Source organism: Oryctolagus cuniculus, chromosome 1 (assembly GCF_051225735.1).
Source record: "Oryctolagus cuniculus isolate XC-2025 breed Fujian yellow rabbit chromosome 1, ASM5122573v1, whole genome shotgun sequence".
Lineage (NCBI taxonomy): Eukaryota > Metazoa > Chordata > Mammalia > Lagomorpha > Leporidae > Oryctolagus > Oryctolagus cuniculus.
Genome location: NC_142867.1, coordinates 171,346,825 through 171,365,051, shown reverse-complemented (window position 1 = coordinate 171,365,051; position 18,227 = coordinate 171,346,825). Strand labels below are relative to the sequence as shown.

Sequence of the window (18,227 nt, the reverse complement as noted above, 5' to 3'; positions counted from 1 at the left end):
AGTGGGACCTGAACAGGCACCCATATGGGATGCCAGCATTGCAGGTGACAGCTTTACCCACTATGCCGCAGTGTTGACCCCTCAATCATTATTTTAAATCAGCTGCAAATTGCATTTTTGTATGCGTTTTAGACTGCTTATGCACAAGTTTCCAAAAACACCCTTTGTACGTTCTGTCCTTCAGTGTGAATTATTATTGTTGCTGCTGTTTTATTAAATAAATGTGGCATATTCATGTGGCATGTGCAAATATGGATGTTCCATACTATCAAGGGTAATGATCAAATGTTTAACACCAGCGAAGTGTGGACACAGCCAATCATACTAGACATCAGCCTAAAACAGTGTAAGATCAGATGTGCCAGTGGCACTTGCACACACATCAGCCTTGTGTGACTGGAAGGAGGACAGCTACTAGAGTTAATTGTGGACCAGGACGTTTGGATTAGTAACACTTACTCGGGTACAACATCTGAATAAGGTGTTTTAAACTACAGAGACTTTCCATTCTTTACATTTGATAGCTCTTTGAACTTGTCTATTTCATGGCTTATCTGATTACCATGCGACGTACAGATGACTGTTGTTAAGTTACCCTGTTGGTGATAATAAGACTATTCTATAAGCTTGTTTATTTGTATTGTAGTTTAGCTCTATGCTACTAGGGACAGTATATCTAGTGCTTTAAGTAATTTAAAGTAACTTAGGCATTAGAAATAATTATTTGTAGGTAGTAGAGATTTTTTTCCAATTGTTTCATCTCCTTTACAAAATGAGAGTTTGTAAGAAAAGAAAGGTGCATGATTGGCTTTGCCTGTGTATTTCCTTAATTTAGTCTAGAAGGGATTTTATAAATAATTTTGAATATTGCATCTAGTGTTAGAGAGTAAGTTCTTAGTTGTAAATAACAACAGTTTTATGTATTTAGCACTTGTTAGAGTTTAGGCAATATTCCAACTGCATATAGGTCATCGCATTTACTACTAACAACAGTGTTATGAAGTAACTAATTTTATTATCCTTACAATTGAATTTGGGCACTGGTACTTTCTGTGAATATTTCTAGTATATATTATGTAGATATTAGACTATTCAAGGACAGGGACAGTATTTCTGACATTGTTCTTGCCCCCCGGAGGAGGAGAAATGGGCAAAGTAAGGGACTTGGTTCTTTACTGATTTTTTTCATTAAACTAGTACTTGTCAACATGTATTTGTAGCTTATCCATGGTGATGATGAGTTCAATTCTTTGCCTCTTGGTTTTTAGTACCAGGGCAGCCATTAAATTTCAAAGCAGAACCTGAGTCTGAAACAAGTATTTTGCTGTCGTGGACACCTCCTCGTTCAGACACCATCGCCAACTATGAACTGGTGTACAAAGATGGGGAGCAGGGAGAGGAGGTAAGACTGTATTTCTCACCTTCATAATCATTCAGTGCATTGAGATGCTACTTTGCTCTTGTGTGCTTACCCAAGTTCTTTGTCAGATATCCTATAGAGCACTTTGGTAGAAAAGATTAATTCATAAAAAGAGGAAATCGAACCAAAAAGCCAGAGTTTCTCCGAATCGGAAACCTTTGGAGGAAAACAATTATTTCTCCTACTGGAGCAGCAGAAACAGTTCTGTTTTTTAGATTGACCCCCTTCTTTCTCTTCAGATTTCTGAGCTTTATGTTTTTGAAGTGTTAGGCTGTAGAAGAACAGATACCCCGGGAGACCTCTTTTGTCACTTTTCTTCATTGATACATTTAAGTCACTGACGAAGCACATGACTAAATCAGCTTTATATGCTGATAAAGGTCCTTGGCTAGATGAGTTAGTCCAGATTGGTTTCAGAGAAAGATGCCCTGTAGCAAATGTTTATTTACATGCTAAAAATAACTTGATAGGATTGTGACTATATATATATAAGGTTGAGTATCCCAGGAAAGTAACTATAGATTCTACAAGGCATGAAAATTACTGGCAGTTGCTGACAACAGAAAGAACAATCTGTACAGTGAATAACAAGAGGCATTGTAAGGGCTTCTCATACGTTTACTCTTGTAAGAGTAATATAATTTAGCTTCTCTTTTTAATCCATTTCACATATAATAAAATGGATGCACTAAAAAGGCTAAATAATTTGCCCAAGATCTCATAGTACTTACTGGGACAGCTGTTATTGAAATGAGTTTGGCAGACTCCAGAGCCTGTGTTCCTGTTAGTTTCTACTGTCTCTTGTGTACATTTTGAATAGATTGTAGGAATTGGTATTAAGTAGCGTCAAATATTTTCAAAATGGAACCATCTAATAGTAGTGAATAGGTTTCCTTTATTATTGTGATATCCAATAAAGAATATTAGAACAAGAGACTATTTGAAAATTCTATCCACAGAAGTCATTTTATCAAACATTTTGGCATTCTTTATCTAAAAACAATCTTTACAATGCACAGCAGTCCTTAAGTTCTAGTAAGGTATATCTTTTCTGAAAAGTCCCACATTAAATGAACAACTATCAATTAACTTATGTTACATTGTTCTGCATGCTCTAAAAATTGATATGTTCTTTCTTATAAACTATTGTTTTATAACATCTGTTTAAATTGAGCAGAATCATTGAAGATCAAGTTTAAATGGAATGTTTTTAGATTTAGATAAAAAAAAACCAATGTATATTTAGCACTTAGAAACTACGTGATTGAAAAGCAGCTGTGGCTTAATAGTTTTCATGCTACGGCTTGAGCTTTTGGTGTTTTCCCTAAGAGATAAGTTGACTTTAAATTATTGTAAATTGTCACAACCACCAAACTAAAAGAAATAAATGCCAAGAGGGAAAAAGAATGGCAGTTCTTTGAGATGAGTATGGATGCTCAGAGGTTGGCACACCTACTGTGCTTTACACTGTTTATATAGGGAGCCCTGTTTTGTTTTTCTTATTTGGTGTATCTTTTTTTTTTTTTTTTTTTTTTGACAGGCAGAGTGGACAGTGAGAGAGAGAGACAGAGAGAAAGGTCTTCCTTTTGCTGTTGGTTCACCCTCCAATGACCACCGCGGCCGGTGTGCTGCAGCCAGCACACCGCACTGAGCTGATGGCAGGAGCCAGGTGTTTCTCCTGGTCTCCCATGGGGTGCAGGGCCCAAGGACTTGGGCCATCCTCCACTGCACTCCCTGGCCACAGCAGAGAGCTGGCCTGGAAGAGGGGCAACCGGGACAGAATCCGGCGCCCCGACCGGGACTAGAACCTGGTGTGCCGGCGCCACAAGGCAGAGGATTAGCCTATTGAGCCACGGTGCCGGCCCCTTATTTGGTGTATCTACAATTTCTGAATGCTTTTGTATTTGCAAGGCAAAGCACTGTAGGGATGTTTTCTGTAGTTTTATATTTGAATTCCCCTTGACTGAATTTTTGTGTGAATAGTAAATACTATTCATGTTAAAAATTCTTAAGATTATTTATACCATTGTTAATTACATATTTCCTTATATTTTAATGTTTACTACAGGCTAGCATTTGATTCAAGACTGATTACCATCAGAACGCTATATTTTGGTAAAAATGAAAAGGCACATTATAGCTTTGCAAAGTAAGAGTCACAGTGTTCAATTAAAGAAATCTAATTTGAAAGGCCTTTGCAGTGTTAGAAAATAGAGGATTTTTTTGTAGCTGTGGATTCTATTTCACAAAGAAACACAGAAAGTTTTCAAATACTTGTAAATCAACCTTTACTAATGATATGCTTTCTATAAATTACCCAGCTTTCATCAGTGGTCCCATTAGGATTTTATTCCATCTGAAATTAGCTGGCATAACAACTTCCTGAACACTCTATACCTATAGTTATTGTTGATACTTCTGGTCATATTTTCCCTATATAGATTTCAAATGGTCATGGTAGATGAACTACACATCTCCCTAACTGATATTGCATATTTGGGCATATTTCACTATCAGGAACAGGAGTCAACTCCTGCTGTGACCTATGTCACAGCAAAATTCCCATGTTTTGCCTGGGTGCTGGCCTCTCTCCCTCTTATCTGAAGCATTTGGATAACTTTGTCAAAATTGGAAAGCTCCGTAGCTTCCCTTATCCCAGTTACCTTATCTCTTGTAGAAAATTGCCTTTTAAACTCTGATAATTTCATTATATAATTCCCTTAGCAGAGTCCTTAATACTCACTGTGGATTCTTTTTTGAAGTATTTTGATGACATTATAATCCTAATGACACAAATCTAATGTTCCAGACAGTGTGATTAAAATCAATGCTTGCATGAATTCTAATGAAGATGACCACCTTCTCTCATTACTCACAGCAACGAATTACCATTGAGCCAGGAACATCTTATAGGTTGCAAGGCCTGAAACCAAACAGCTTGTACTACTTCCGTCTGTCTGCTCGCTCCCCTCAAGGCCTGGGTGCTTCTACAGCTGAGATATCAGCTAGGACCATGCAGTCAAGTAGGTGTCTCTCTTTGCTTGCTGACTTTCTGCTCTTTTTTTTTTTTTTAAACTAGGGGATGTAGCTGGTTTTTATCCCTGCCACAAACAAGCCTGCTCATATAATAGAAGTTTCTATGTTTGTTAGAATCCAGATTCAGAATTAGAGTACAACCATGATCTATATTGGTTTCAAACTTAGTTCGAATATCAGAGCCCAAATGGAGTCTCAATTGAAAGACTTTCAGAGAAGTTAATAGACATTCATGGATGAAAAATAAGTGAAGAGTGTTAGATCGTGCCCCATTTGATGAATTACAAGAATATAAAGCAAAATTCAGGATAAGAACTAGAAATAATCAGAGGAGGGCTTAGCTAAGTAATGAGACAGCAAAAAATAAAACTTTTATCTTTTTTGTAAATGCATGGGTTTTAAGTTTGCTAACAAACAAGTCGTTATCACACATGTTTTTCCCCAGAGAGAAGCCCACCTTTTATGTCTGGTTTCCTATTAACTCTGTAAGCAGTACATGTGGAAATTTGGAACATTCACAGAAAAACTGTATTTGGAAAAATGTAGGAATAATGGAATAGTCACCAGCACATACACAATCCTAAATTGTGTTTTGTTTCCTCAGGTTTAATACTTGTTTCTGAACTGTTACCCTTAAGCATAGTTCTGTTCATCACAGTGGGGTTCATTATGCCCAAGGCAGCTTTTTTTTTTTTTGGCATAAAGTGTTACATAGAGATTGTTTTTGATGGGAAGCTTGATGGCCTTTTAAACTATTAATTGTTCTTTATTAGAAGTATCTATAATTAGTCTACAAACAGTAGTTTACATTGACTTGAAGAGTTTTCTTGACACAGTTTTTTTGTGTAGTAGATTCTGTATGCTTTTTGGCATTATGTTATACAAAATAGAAATATATAATATGAACTTAGTGACTTTTGTTGAGAGGCTGCTATGTTAACCCCATAGTTTGAATTATTAGCAAATATGAAATGTACTTTTAAAATATGAATTTGTTTCACATAAGCACTTCTCTCATTTCATTTAATATAGAAACTTGAAATCTTTTAGGGTTTTTGATGATAAAATTCATATTATTCCTCCTAAATCAAAAGCTAATTTTTCATGTGAAAAGTATTAGAATTCTATTAATCCATGAATGATTATAACTTATACCATAAAATTTTCTGTCATTTAAAAACTGAAACATGTAAAGTAATACATGTCTGAATGTCTGCTTTGAATTCAGTGTAGGCTTAAATAGTAGTGTAGAAGATAATTTCTCAAAATACAGCATTTAATTTCTATATATAGTTTGCAAATTTCACTTTTTTACATAAATACATACATATGAAATAGAATATCTACAACCACATCAAAAGCTTTTCTATACTTGATTTTGTTAAAATGAAAGTTTCAAATGGTATCGCATGTATTCTTAGAGAATAGGAGATCTGAAAGTAGCAGTCTAATGAACACTAAATCAGAGTTTTCAAAAGAATGGCAAATGGGCCCTTGCTGTTACACGTACAATTCAATTTATTAGGCATATTGATAATGTATATAAAATATTTTTATAATTTGAGATGTAAGAAACTCTAGTCAGAATCAATAAAAAAAATACTCTAGTGATTATTGCAAACCGTATTCTGAATTTACAATGCTGTCCTAAGAGAATATTTTGTCAGCTTTTCATTTTGAATGGAATGAATGGTGAACCCAGTGGTAAACCCTAGGCGTGTAAATTAAGAAAGATTAGTGTACTCTAAACAAGTGGCACTCCATAAAATTAAGAATCCCTAAATCCAAGGGAACCCCCCAAACTACAGACTCAAATAGAAAAATTAGAATGGCTTCATTCATTCTACCATATACATTATCTTAATTGTGTGTGTGTGTGTGTATTTGTAGCTTATTCCAATTGTTCTTTTTTAGGAACATATAATATCTATATGAACAATTTATGATTATAGCTGTGTTGCTTTTGTTGTTTTTTTCTAAATAATCACATTTGGTTAATTTGATGGGAAATAATTGCTCAGAAGGTAACCAGTTTATTTTAGAATGGGCAATAAGAAAGTTTATCATCTAATGCTTATGTAAACCCTACTTTGTCTAATTATGTACAAAATGAATGAAATTTTGCACATAAGTAATATCTTTTCCAGATGGTTCTTGGGTTTTCTTTCTAAACAGTTATTTTTAATGGCTGTGTTATTAACATTTTGTAAGAGATAGATGATCATTATTAATTTTACTAAAATTTGCTGGTGGGACCTAATTCTTCACTAGCAATGGTGTCTCAAGAAGAGTTATAATAAAAAGCTGAAAGCTGGCATAGGGTAAGTACAAGTTACAGTCAGAATCAACAAGCCTGACATTACCCTCGGGTAGGTAAATCTTGGACTATGCATTTTCATCCTTTATTGATTCTGCATGCTCACTGTGTATGGGCTAGGATCAATGTTAGGTTAACACTTTTCATTAAAATTGCTTAGGCAGACTCAATTTTTTCAGCTAGACTAAAACCTTTTGTGTTTGTTGGGTTTTTCTTTTTTCTTTTTTTCATTTTGATCTGGTGGCAAGGCATCTAACAGTTGTAACTTTTCATTCTTAAAAAAAAAAGTTCACACATGAATACTGTATATGAGTTGTCCTCATTGTAGAATGTAGAAGCAAAGGGTTGGAATGACATCTGTGAAGCGTTGTAAGGCTGCCAAGTTAAAAAACACAACTATTTGCAACTTCTTGGAAGCTGCATAGTCAGACTAGATGTGGTGGGGAATACTGAGGGATTGGTTTAGGAGAAGAATTTAAATTGCAGGTAGGTAATTTTATTTGAGGCTCTATTATCTCAAGGTTTCATTTTCACATGTTCCCCCCACCCATTATTTAACATTTTTTGGTCATTTATTCATTTTTTGGTTAATTCATATTACTAAGCCAAGGTACATAAATTTTGTCTTTAAAAATTTAAGTTTCAAAACCTTATTTTCATTTAGTTGTCCTTATTGTTCGTTTATTTATTTTGCCTTTTCTTTTGTTTTATCATTTTTTTTTCCAACCACTCCTGTCCTTTCACTCAAATCCTCCTTTAACTCACTACCAAAATAAGAGCCGTCAGCTCCTCCTCAAGACATTAGTTGCACCAGCCCAAGTTCCACTAGTATTTTGGTAAGTTGGCAACCTCCACCAGCGGAAAAACAGAATGGCATTATCACGGAATACTCCATCAAGTATACCGCAGTGGATGGGGAAGACGACAAACCTCACGAGATTTTGGGAATTCCTTCGGACACTACCAAATACCTTTTGGAACAGCTGGAAAAATGGACTGAATACCGGATCACTGTGACGGCCCACACAGATGTCGGCCCTGGTCCCGAGAGCTTGTCCGTGTTGATTCGAACCGATGAAGATGGTATGTTGCCTCCGCTCCGTCAGTTTGCACCCTTCTGACACAATCTTGGTCTGCTGTCCTTTGATAGGCTAACAGTAACCAATTTTTCTCTGCTCATCTTTTTACCCAGCATTGTTTTTTGCCAAAGATCTGTCTTTGTTACAGCCCAGGCATTTTTTTTTTCACATCTCAATGCAATATTTTGCTTCATTTAAAAGAACAGTTTGCTCCTATGGTCTTGCAATCCAGCCCTTGTTTGTACCTCCATCTAAAGTCTTCTGTGTTTTTCTTGGCTTTTTGTAATCACTTCTTATACATTTTTGAAGTTAACTTTTCAAAACTGCCTTCTTATCTTCTTGTTGCCTTTTTGTCTTGCATATTTCAGAGACACTGATGCTCAGCGTTCAGTTTTTGGCATCTGTTGTATGGAATACCTTTGATATGAGGAAAAAAGAGAAGATAATCCATATAATCAAGAATCTTTTTATTCTGCTATGTAAAAAGAAACCTTTATAAAACACACAGCAATCAACAATCAGTTTTTGTTATTATTTCAGTGCTTTACCTCTTTGTGCTTTAATGCTTTGAACCTCAAAGCATCTTCCTTGGCTTTTGTACATTTTTTACATGTTTTTCTATTTCTCTGATACTCTTTTTTTCTTCCATTTTTTTTTTTTTGCATCGATCATGTTTTTTGATCTTTTCTTGAATGTAGAGCAGATTGGTTCAGCATTTTCATTGGTTGAAAATGTTTGTATTCTTCAAAGGAAACATAGTGGGTCTACCCATTTTTTCAAAAAAAAAAAAAAAAACTAAGTAAAGAAAATTCTCTGACTGGGTGGGACAAGTGCCTATAATTTTCTTTTATCCAATGATGTTGTTCCAGTTCCTAGTGGTCCTCCTCGCAAAGTCGAGGTAGAGGCTGTCAACTCAACATCTGTTAAAGTCTCATGGCGCTCACCTGTGCCCAACAAGCAGCATGGCCAGATCAGAGGATACCAGGTGCACTATGTGAGGATGGAAAATGGAGAGCCCAAGGGCCAGCCCATGCTGAAGGACGTCATGCTGGCTGATGCACAGGTAAGACTGGGAAATGATGTGCTGTTGTGTTTATATTGCTTATCTTAGTCTGTACCTTTAAATGAGCCTGATTCTTAGTTTTTGGATATTTTTTAAAAGTTTATACACAATTCTCATTTTTAAAAACACATTGTTGTATATTTACCTTTTTAGTAAGAGTTGATATAAGGTAAGGATATGAATTGTAACATAACAAAGCCTGGTGAAAAACATGTAACTCTTTTCTTAAGATACAGAGATGTAGGCCGGCGCCGCAGCTCACAAGGCTAATCCTCCGCCTTGTGGCGCTGGCAAACCGGGTTCTAGTCCCAGTCAGGGTGCCGGATTCTGTCCCGGTTGCCCCTCTTCCAGTCCAGCTCTCTGCTGTGGCCCGGGAGTGCAGTGGAGGATGTCCCAAGTGCTTGGGCCCTGCACCCCATGGGAGACCAAGATAAGTACCTGGCTCCTGCCATCGGATCAGCGCGGTGCGCCGGCAGCAACGCGCTGGCCGCGGCGGCCATTGGAGGGTGAACCAATGGCAAAGGAAGACCTTTCTCTCTGTCTCTCTCTCTCACTGTCCACTCTGCCTGTCAAAATAAATAAATAAATAAATAAATAGTTAAAAAAAAGATACAGAGATGCAGCTCCCTACAATTATATTGAGTTTTCCTTTCTCACTTCAAAAGATTGATTGACATAATCAAATGAAAGGGGAAAACTAGTCAATCATTGGCTTATGAACTCTGTTTGCCAAAAGTATCTGAAATGAGTTGATCTAATTTCTAAATATATGACTTTTTCCATTGAAGTCTAGACATTTTAATTCAGGGAGGAGTGTTCAGCTGTATTTTGTTCAGTATTTCTTCATCAGATTTTTCATATTACAGGTTGTCGAAAAGTTCGTGTGTGTGTGTATCATAAAAAAGCTATACATGGATTTAAAAATTTTATGACCTCAAATAAACTTATCTTTTGATTCCATTTTTTGATGAAATTTTTGATGCCTTGCTTTTGGTGAAAGTAAGTGTTTTATGGCCCAAGAAATTAAGATAATGATCATGATGATAATACTTTGAGGGGCTGGTGCTGTGGCATAGTGGGTGAAGCTGCCACCTGCAGTTCTGGCATCCCACATGGGCGCCAGTTCAAGTCCTGGCTGCTCCTCTTCTGATCCAGCTCTCTGCTGTGGCCTGGGAAAGCAGTAGAAGATGGCTCAAGTCCTTGGGCTCCTGCACCCATGTGGGAGACCTGGAAGAAGCTCCTGGCTCCTGGCTTCGGAATGGCATAGCTCTAGCCATAGCGGCCAGTTGGAGAGTGAACCAGCAGATGGAAGACCCCCTCTCTCTGCCTCTCCTTCTCTCTCTGTGTTACTCTTTCAAATAAATAAATATTTAATAAAAAAAACTTTGAGTTTTTCAGAGAATCATCTTGATCTCTTATGTTGTTAGTTTCTTTTTTTTAAAAAGAGTACTTGAGTATTAGTAAAAATGAATACTTGAGTATGTTAGAAATTCTATTGACTTTTTTAAATTTTTTTTTATTTACTTGCAAAGCAGAGTTACAGAGAGAGGGTGACGGGGTGGGGGAGAGAGAGAGAGAGAGAGAGAAAGAGAAAGAGACAGAGAGAAATAGATTCCATCTACTTGTTCACTACCCCAAATGGCCACCAATGGCTAGAACTGGACTAGGGGGAGGCCAGGAGCCTCTTCAGGTTCTCCCATGTGGGCACAGGAGCCTAAGCACCTGGACCATCCCCCACCACTTTTCTAGGTGCATCAGCAGGGAGCTGAATCAAACATGCAGCTGCTAGGACTCCAACTGGTGCCTATATGGGATGCCCCCATTACAGGTGGCGACTTAACCTACTAGCCACAGTGCCAGCACCAATTCTACTGATCTTAAGTCAAAGATTCACAACCCTGATGTAACAACTTGGTTTTGTAATCAGTTTCTTAAAATAGAATATTGAAAAATTGCCATTTTTACAAGCTACAGGTGATTCAAAGATAATGCCATCTTTCTATTCCACCTTGAAATGAAGAGGAAAATTCCAGTCTATCCATGAAGTACTGGGAATTAGACATAACTCATGTATGGTTTAGCTTACTTTTGCTGTATTGAATGATAATGGTTTATCATAGTGGTGGGATATTATCCATGTTGGAGTGCTTTGCTAATCCAGAAAATTGGTAGCTGGGTAGGGAAAACTTTGGAGAAATTCTGAAATTTATTTCAAATGAAAATGCCTTCATTTTCAAATGAAACTGAACAAAATTATGAACCACGCTGAAAATTGCTCCACTAGGTTTATATTCTTGTCTCCCTAAAATACAAAGGCATTCCACATCCCTGTGCTTTTAAGGGAAGCATTTACTCTCAGTGTTCCTGCTGAAGTCAACTCACAAAAGTGCTTACGTTTGCTGTAGTTTAGAAACATTCTTACTAAAGGCATATGACTACGTGGCTCCCTTACCTAACCCAAATCCAGTTGCATGGTTTGTATTTGAAGGCCACCTCTGAAATTGTAGGAGATTCACAGTATGGCCTCTTATATTTATTTTGTACTGCATAGAAAGTAGGAATTTCTCATACAATAATATTAATAAACTCTATCTGGTATATTTTATTTATAATTCTGTAATTATAAAAAAGAAAGCAGTATGACAACCAGTCCTTACCTATTTTTACTTTATAGAAATAAATTTATAGAAGTATAATTTTATCTGAATTTTCATTGTGAAATATTCTGGTTAATGATGTTACATAATACCAAATGCACTGAATGTGAATTCTACCTTTGCTAGTGTAGTTATTGTTTTCCTCTGTGTACTTTGCCTTTTCTTTATTAATGGCTAATTTTCCTTTTTTTTTTTCTTGCCCTTCTCATTTATCCTCATGATTATTCATTGAAATTTCATTACATCTCATAGGTCTTTATTGAGGATATAAAATTTCAATATAATGAATGATATTAATCTAAATAGTAGACTAGAATTAATTATGTAACCTAGGAAAGAGTCAAAATGAATGTCATGAAGTAGGGTATGATTAGAAATATCTAGTGTTTTACAAGTCACTATTGATTACTTCCGTGAACCAAGCATTTTCTTTAAAATTAGCTGTTTTTAGTGGTAACACTAATAGAGTATATTTAATTTGACCTCCCAATTGGGAGGGAGGGTGGCAGCATAACATATTTCTGTTCTTTGGAAATTTATTGTACTTAATACATAAATTGCTTTTGTGGTTCAGTATTTTAATGTAAGGAAGACAACATTGCCTTTATAGGCTACAAATTTCTCCTCATTTCTTTTTTATTTTGTCCCTCCTCCCCCAACCTCATTAACCTCATTCAGTGGGAATTTGATGATACTACTGAACATGTGAGTAATGTTTGATTGCCTTGTCAGAAAACAGACTATGTATGCTTGGTTTTTTTCTGATTCCCTTTCATTTATCTGTAGTTTATCATAACATTTTGCTTGGATGCATGAACTAACAAATTATCTTTACTATGTGGTGCACTTTTTATGTTTGTTTTTGTTATGTGAAATCAGCATGGTGCCACTGATAACATAAGAAATGTAATGGGGTCATGATACTTGTTTTGATGGCTGCTACTAATTTGGTCTCATGACACAGTCAGAGGAGGCATGCTGTAAGTGGAGGCATCACAGATTGGAGATATCAAATTATATGATGTAGACTGCTACAAAATCCTACTCTAGCATTATGTGTTTAATATATAGTAAAACATATATCTGGCACTGATTATCTAAAACTGGACATCCTGTGAAGTGCCCATACAAATATGGGTGAAATTTACTGGATCATTCCAAGAAGTAAAAGATGTCTCACTGAAGGAGGTCTGTTTTTAATATGTGTGAGTGAGGGGTTTATGTTACTTATTGAAAGCCTGTTATATATTAAGAAACTATAGGAGATACGTGATATTAACACCTGCTTTCTAGGAGTTTACTCAGTCCAGATGGCAAAGAACAATGCAAAGTTCTGAAAAGTTCCATGAAATGTAGAAAACAAATTGTTTAAAATAATGTATAATGCATTAGTAAATGAATTACAGTGTCAGTGCTGTGGAATTCATAAACAGTGGTTCAGGATAGCAGAACAGGTCCTGAAGCTTTTTAAAGAATTTTGGAGTGACTAGAGAGTGAATAAATGAAAAAGAATTGTATGTATGTGCATGTATGTATTATATATATACATATATAATAACATGTACCTCATGTGTGTGTAAATGTATATATATAGATACATAGGTACATAGATACAGAGAGAGAGAGAGAGAGAGAGAACAAGGACACACAGAGACACAGAGAGAGCTTTCTTTTTGCTGATTCACTCTCCAAATGCCTACTATGGTTCTATGGCTAGTGCTAAAGTCAGAAGTCAAGCACTCACCCAGGTCTCTCATGTGGGTGGCAGGAACCTGACCACTTGAACTCTCACCTACTGCCTTGTAGGGTCTGCTTTGTCATGAAGCTGGAGTCAGGAGCCAAGTGCTGAACCCTAGCCCTCTGAGGTGGGACATGGCTGTCTTAACAGGCACCTTAACCACTAGGCCTGAAAGGAAAAAATATTTTAAAGATGAATTCAGCAATAGCAGTCAGTGACATTGAGTTAGTAAATTCAACATAAAGGAAGGTTTCACGGTAGTGAAGAATAAATACAGCTGCTAAGTAAATTACTATATAATGTTGAAAAAATATGAAGTGTTAACCTGATTAGTCTTGAACTCTTAATAGTGGAAGAATATAGAAAAATATTAACAAGATAAATAATATAGAGTTTAGAAGGAAGGTGTTATTTGATTTGATGAATAACTATTGCCAACGCACAGGGCCCTTTTTGAGAAGCCTCTTAAAATATACAGGGAGTCAATTCTCATGGAACTGACATTGTAAGAGTGTTGACACACAGTAAGAAATACATTGTTTGTCATGATTCAGCACACACATGTGTTCAGGTAAAATGAAAGTTTAATAAAACCACACTTGACGTTTAAATACAGGATCAACTCTAGCATTTTGTATAAAAGTCTATTCTGTTTGCTTTTGTTGTTTTTGTTTAAATACTGCTCATGACTGACTAAATTGATTTCATGACCTACTAAATGGGTCAGTGTCTTCAGTGACTTAGTGGATAGATTCAGCAGTATAAAGATAGCTCATAGGGGCCGGCATTGTGCCGCCTGCGGAGCTGCCATCCCATATGGGTACCATGGGTGCCAGTTCCAGTCCCAGCTGCTATATTTCCGATCCAGCTCTCTGCTATGGCCTGGCAAAGCAGTAGAAGACGGCCCAAGCTCTTGGGCCCCTGCATCCATGTGGGAGACCTGGAGGAGGCTCCTGGTTCCTCGCCTCAGATGGTTGCAACTCTGGCCCTTGCAGCTATCTGGGGAGTGAACCCACAGATGAGGTACCTCTCTGCTTCTGCCTCTGTGTAACTCTGCCTTTCAAGTAAATAAGTAAATCTTTTTTAAAAATACCTAATAGATAACAAGTAAAATTGAGCATTTTACTAAGTCATGAAATAAAAGTTCAACCAGAATTGAGGCAGCACAGACAAAAACAGGATAGAAGTGATCAATATTTTAAGGGGAGAATTGACAAAAAGTTGCTAAAAACTTGAGGAAGGGCAAGAATTCAAAGAGCTCATAATTACTGAAGGTGTATGTGTGTTACCATTCATTTAAACACAGAAGACAGGAGATTCTGCTTCTGGGAGTGATGTGAATTTTAGTAGGTTGAACTGAGGTAATGATGGATAGTACTGGGAAAACAGATATTTAAACTGGGCCTGGATAAGAAGTCAGGATGGGAGATGAACTTGGGATAATGGCAGTAATAATCATTTAAGGTTTAACAATGGAGGTTTTCTAGGAATAGAGAGACCCAGCAACTATGACAGAACCCAAGGCCTTGCAGCTTTTAACAAACAGGATGGGAAGTGCATTGAAGATGGGACAGCAGAAGTGAAGGAGAATGAGGAACTGTGACATCAGAAAAGTGTATTCCAAATAGTTTATGGAATGTGGAATTAAAAGATGTTTATTTTGGTGAAGAAATTTTCAAAATACATGCGTATGAGAGAGCTTTATTAAAGTTCCTGGAAAATATATATTTTGAAAAGACTGCATGAGTTTCAAAAAATTTTGTACCAAAACAAACTTATCTTTTGACTCCGTATTTCTGTGACAACTGAGGTGCTTCCACAGCTTTAGGAGTGAAAATGCAACCCAAGAGTTGATACAATCATGGCAGATAGAGGTGAAGCCAGCTGAGATTATACAACTGCAAGTAACTGCCAATTTCAAATGGTGGTACTTTTGTTAGCCTGTACCAACCTGAGCAAGAAGAAGGATGCATGGAGTGAACCACGATTTTATGAAAGAGAAATTCATAGAAGGCTCAGAGTACATGCATTTCTTGCCACAACATTTGGTGATAGAACAAAACCTTCTTTTCTCTGTTACTCTTGCCTGTTCTATAAGAGGAGTCCAGTGCCATCTGAGAAGGACCTTGGAAACAGTAGTGTTGCCTTCACCAATCATAATTTTTGGAATACTTAGCCTTTATTTTGTAATTTAAAATATTGTTCTTGGGTGGTTTCCTTGGTTTTTATATCCTTTACAATGTTAGTGAAACCATTCCAAGCTCTGTAAAATAAAATGTCTCTTACTGTTGATCTAGCCAAATAGTTCCCAACATCATTTCAAAATTGTATCTAAAATTCTTGTATTTCTACAATGATAATATTCTTGCTCTTTTGAGAAAACACATTGTCAAAAGCTATCATATTTGGGATCAGTTTCAACAACTGAGTTCTCTGTTTCCTCTTACAGCCTTAACTAAAAAAAGCCCTACTCTATTCTGTACAATCCAACCAATCTACTTAACACAGTGACTTTAGATTTGGAAGACAGTGCCATAGCTGTGCCAAAAATCTAAAAGGATTTTTATATTTCTGTGTGTGAATGCGCACATGTATGCATGCACACATGTGTGTATGTATATATGTGTAGATTTAAACATGTACCAGAGCAAGTTACTACCAGTAACTACATTGAGTACAATGTAAAGAATCATGTAACCTGCAATGTGGAAGAACAGTTCAAAGATCATCTGGTCTTTGACTATCATAGCTTAAGAAATACTTTGTGATTTTTCACATTCTCTCAGTAGTTAGAATTATGTGAGAACAAATTAGTGATTTGGTAGATCTCAGTACACTTGTAGTCTAGTTTTATGGCTGGCTGACTAAATAGCCAGCAAGTTCTCTGTGAGGAATAATTCCATACAATTAACCAGTGAAAATTCCTAGAGTCCTAAGAAAAACCTGTTCTTCAGGATACTTAAGTCTAACAGATGAACTATTGGGCAAAATACTAACATGGTGATAAAACAGACTGCATTGCTCTCAGTCCTTTCACCACTCGGTGGGCCACGCTACAGAGGGTACAGAGTGCTGCTGGCATCAAACGCAACTGGTTTGTGATGTGCTCACTGTGAGCCAGGCATAGCTCCAGGAGTTTACCTTGCATAATTCTCTACATCATCCAATAACCCTGTAGGGTCCTATTATAATTAAAATTTTACAGTGGAAATTGTGGCACAGGGAACTAAACTGGCTTGCCCTGGATTACCAAGCTGTGAGTAAGGACAGGTCGACTTAACATCAAGAATTAAGGAGGCAAGGCTCCAGATTTTGTGTTTTTAACTACTGTCCTTAACAACTGCTTCTTAGGATGCCTGAAGACCCCACTTTAGTGTCAGCTTGAAAACAGATCTCCGCAGCATGGGCTGCAGGCATGAGACACCCAGTGCTTAGCATGGCTGCTGGGGACTTGTAAGCATGCACAGAGAGAAGATGCATGACCTTGTTCCCCTGAGGGCATTGGTGGTAATATGTTGTCGAACAATGTTATTCTATGTGTCATTACAGGATATGATCATTTCTGGGCTACAACCTGAAACTTCCTACTCCCTCACAGTCACAGCCTACACCACCAAAGGAGATGGTGCACGCAGCAAGCCTAAACTGGTGTCCACCACGGGGGCAGGTAATTATGTCCGCGCTTTTATGTGCCTTGAATGCTAACACAGACTTTCCAAATAGTGTGGGTGGCTTTCATCATTATTTCATTGTGATAAAATAAGAAGAAATAAGTAGACTTTGAGTTAACTTGTATTTTTTAGTTCAGGGCCAAAACCAAAATCCATGTAATCCCTTTGTTCAAATTTTTCCATTGGTCATTCAGCAAATATTTTTGTGTATTTACTAGGTGTCACACACCTTCCCTAGTACTGAGAATGCAGCAATGATCAAAGCAGAAACGTACTTTGCCCTTATGAAATTCATTTCTGATGAAAGCTATATCATTAGCAACTGAACAAAGGGCTATATAATGAAATGTTAGAAAATGATAAGGAAGACCCTAGGAGCTATGAAGGTGTCTTAGAGGGAGGATGTGGAAGGGGAGAATGGAGTGATGTGGAGCAGCAAGCCCCGTGAAGTTGTGGAGGGAAAGCCTGTGGGCAGGAAAGGTCACACACAGCTTCAGCGTCCCCCAACACCCAACCCTTTCAGAGCTACCATTTTGACCTAAGATCATGGCTCACCTGGTTTGGGGTTTCGGTCACTTCCTCCCCTGTGTCCTCTGCTGTGAGTATTGCAAAGAAGCAAATGCAAATGGCAAAGAGAATGAAGAAACACAGTGAGCCTAAACATTATGAAATTGCTGAGTTCTGAGGACCAAAGCTTCTGCCATTGCTCTTCAGTAAGACATGGTAGGAAAAACCAGCATCAAGGAAGACCTGGTATAAAACCAGTCAATGAAGAGAAATGACAAAAGGACCCTCCTCCAAGCCCTGTATTTAGCAAGCTCCTGTAGAACACTGGAACGATGCTTTGATTTACTTTCCCCGAATCACCTCTCACACAACTTTTCAGGAACACACCTCCACGCAAAGGCATAAAGCAAAGAACAGCTGTGATGCTGAGCGCCCTCCTGGGTGCCATGCTCACTGCCAAATTTGTCTAAATGTCATAAGATTTGCCTCGCTCACATCCTGCCACCTGGAACTGCCTCAAGCAGCAGGAATACAGATGGCAAAACTCCTTTAAGGCAGAATCTTTGGAGGTTGTTTTCTTTAAAAAAAAAAAAAAAACAACATTGTATCAAGCTAATTCAGTGGCCGAATAGGAGATACCTATTCAGTGAGGGGCCTGATGCCCTGGTGAGTATCTGCCTATGGAAGTAGCCACTGCTGGAGCGTAGCCAAGGCTAAGCCTGAAAGACTGAATCCCAAA

The 18,227-nt window shown here is 37.3% G+C and overlaps 1 protein-coding gene across 36 annotated transcripts in view; it reads left to right on the top strand.

Moving 5' to 3' along the window:
- PTPRD (protein tyrosine phosphatase receptor type D) overlaps positions 1 to 18,227 on the top strand; it is a 1,783,257-nt gene that overhangs the window by 1,602,184 nt on the left and 162,846 nt on the right. For 18 of the 36 annotated variants that reach the window (XM_089316625.1, XM_089316627.1, XM_089316779.1 and 15 more), the window contains 6 exons: positions 1,269 to 1,402; positions 4,299 to 4,443; positions 7,551 to 7,856; positions 8,722 to 8,915; positions 12,251 to 12,277; positions 16,860 to 16,977. In XM_089316625.1, coding sequence (XP_089172751.1) covers positions 1,269 to 1,402; positions 4,299 to 4,443; positions 7,551 to 7,856; positions 8,722 to 8,915; positions 12,251 to 12,277; positions 16,860 to 16,977 — 924 coding nt within the window. The remainder of the gene's footprint in view (positions 1 to 1,268; positions 1,403 to 4,298; positions 4,444 to 7,550; positions 7,857 to 8,721; positions 8,916 to 12,250; positions 12,278 to 16,859; positions 16,978 to 18,227) is intronic. The other 18 variants (XM_089316711.1, XM_089316702.1, XM_089316691.1 and 15 more) reach the window with 4 other exon arrangements.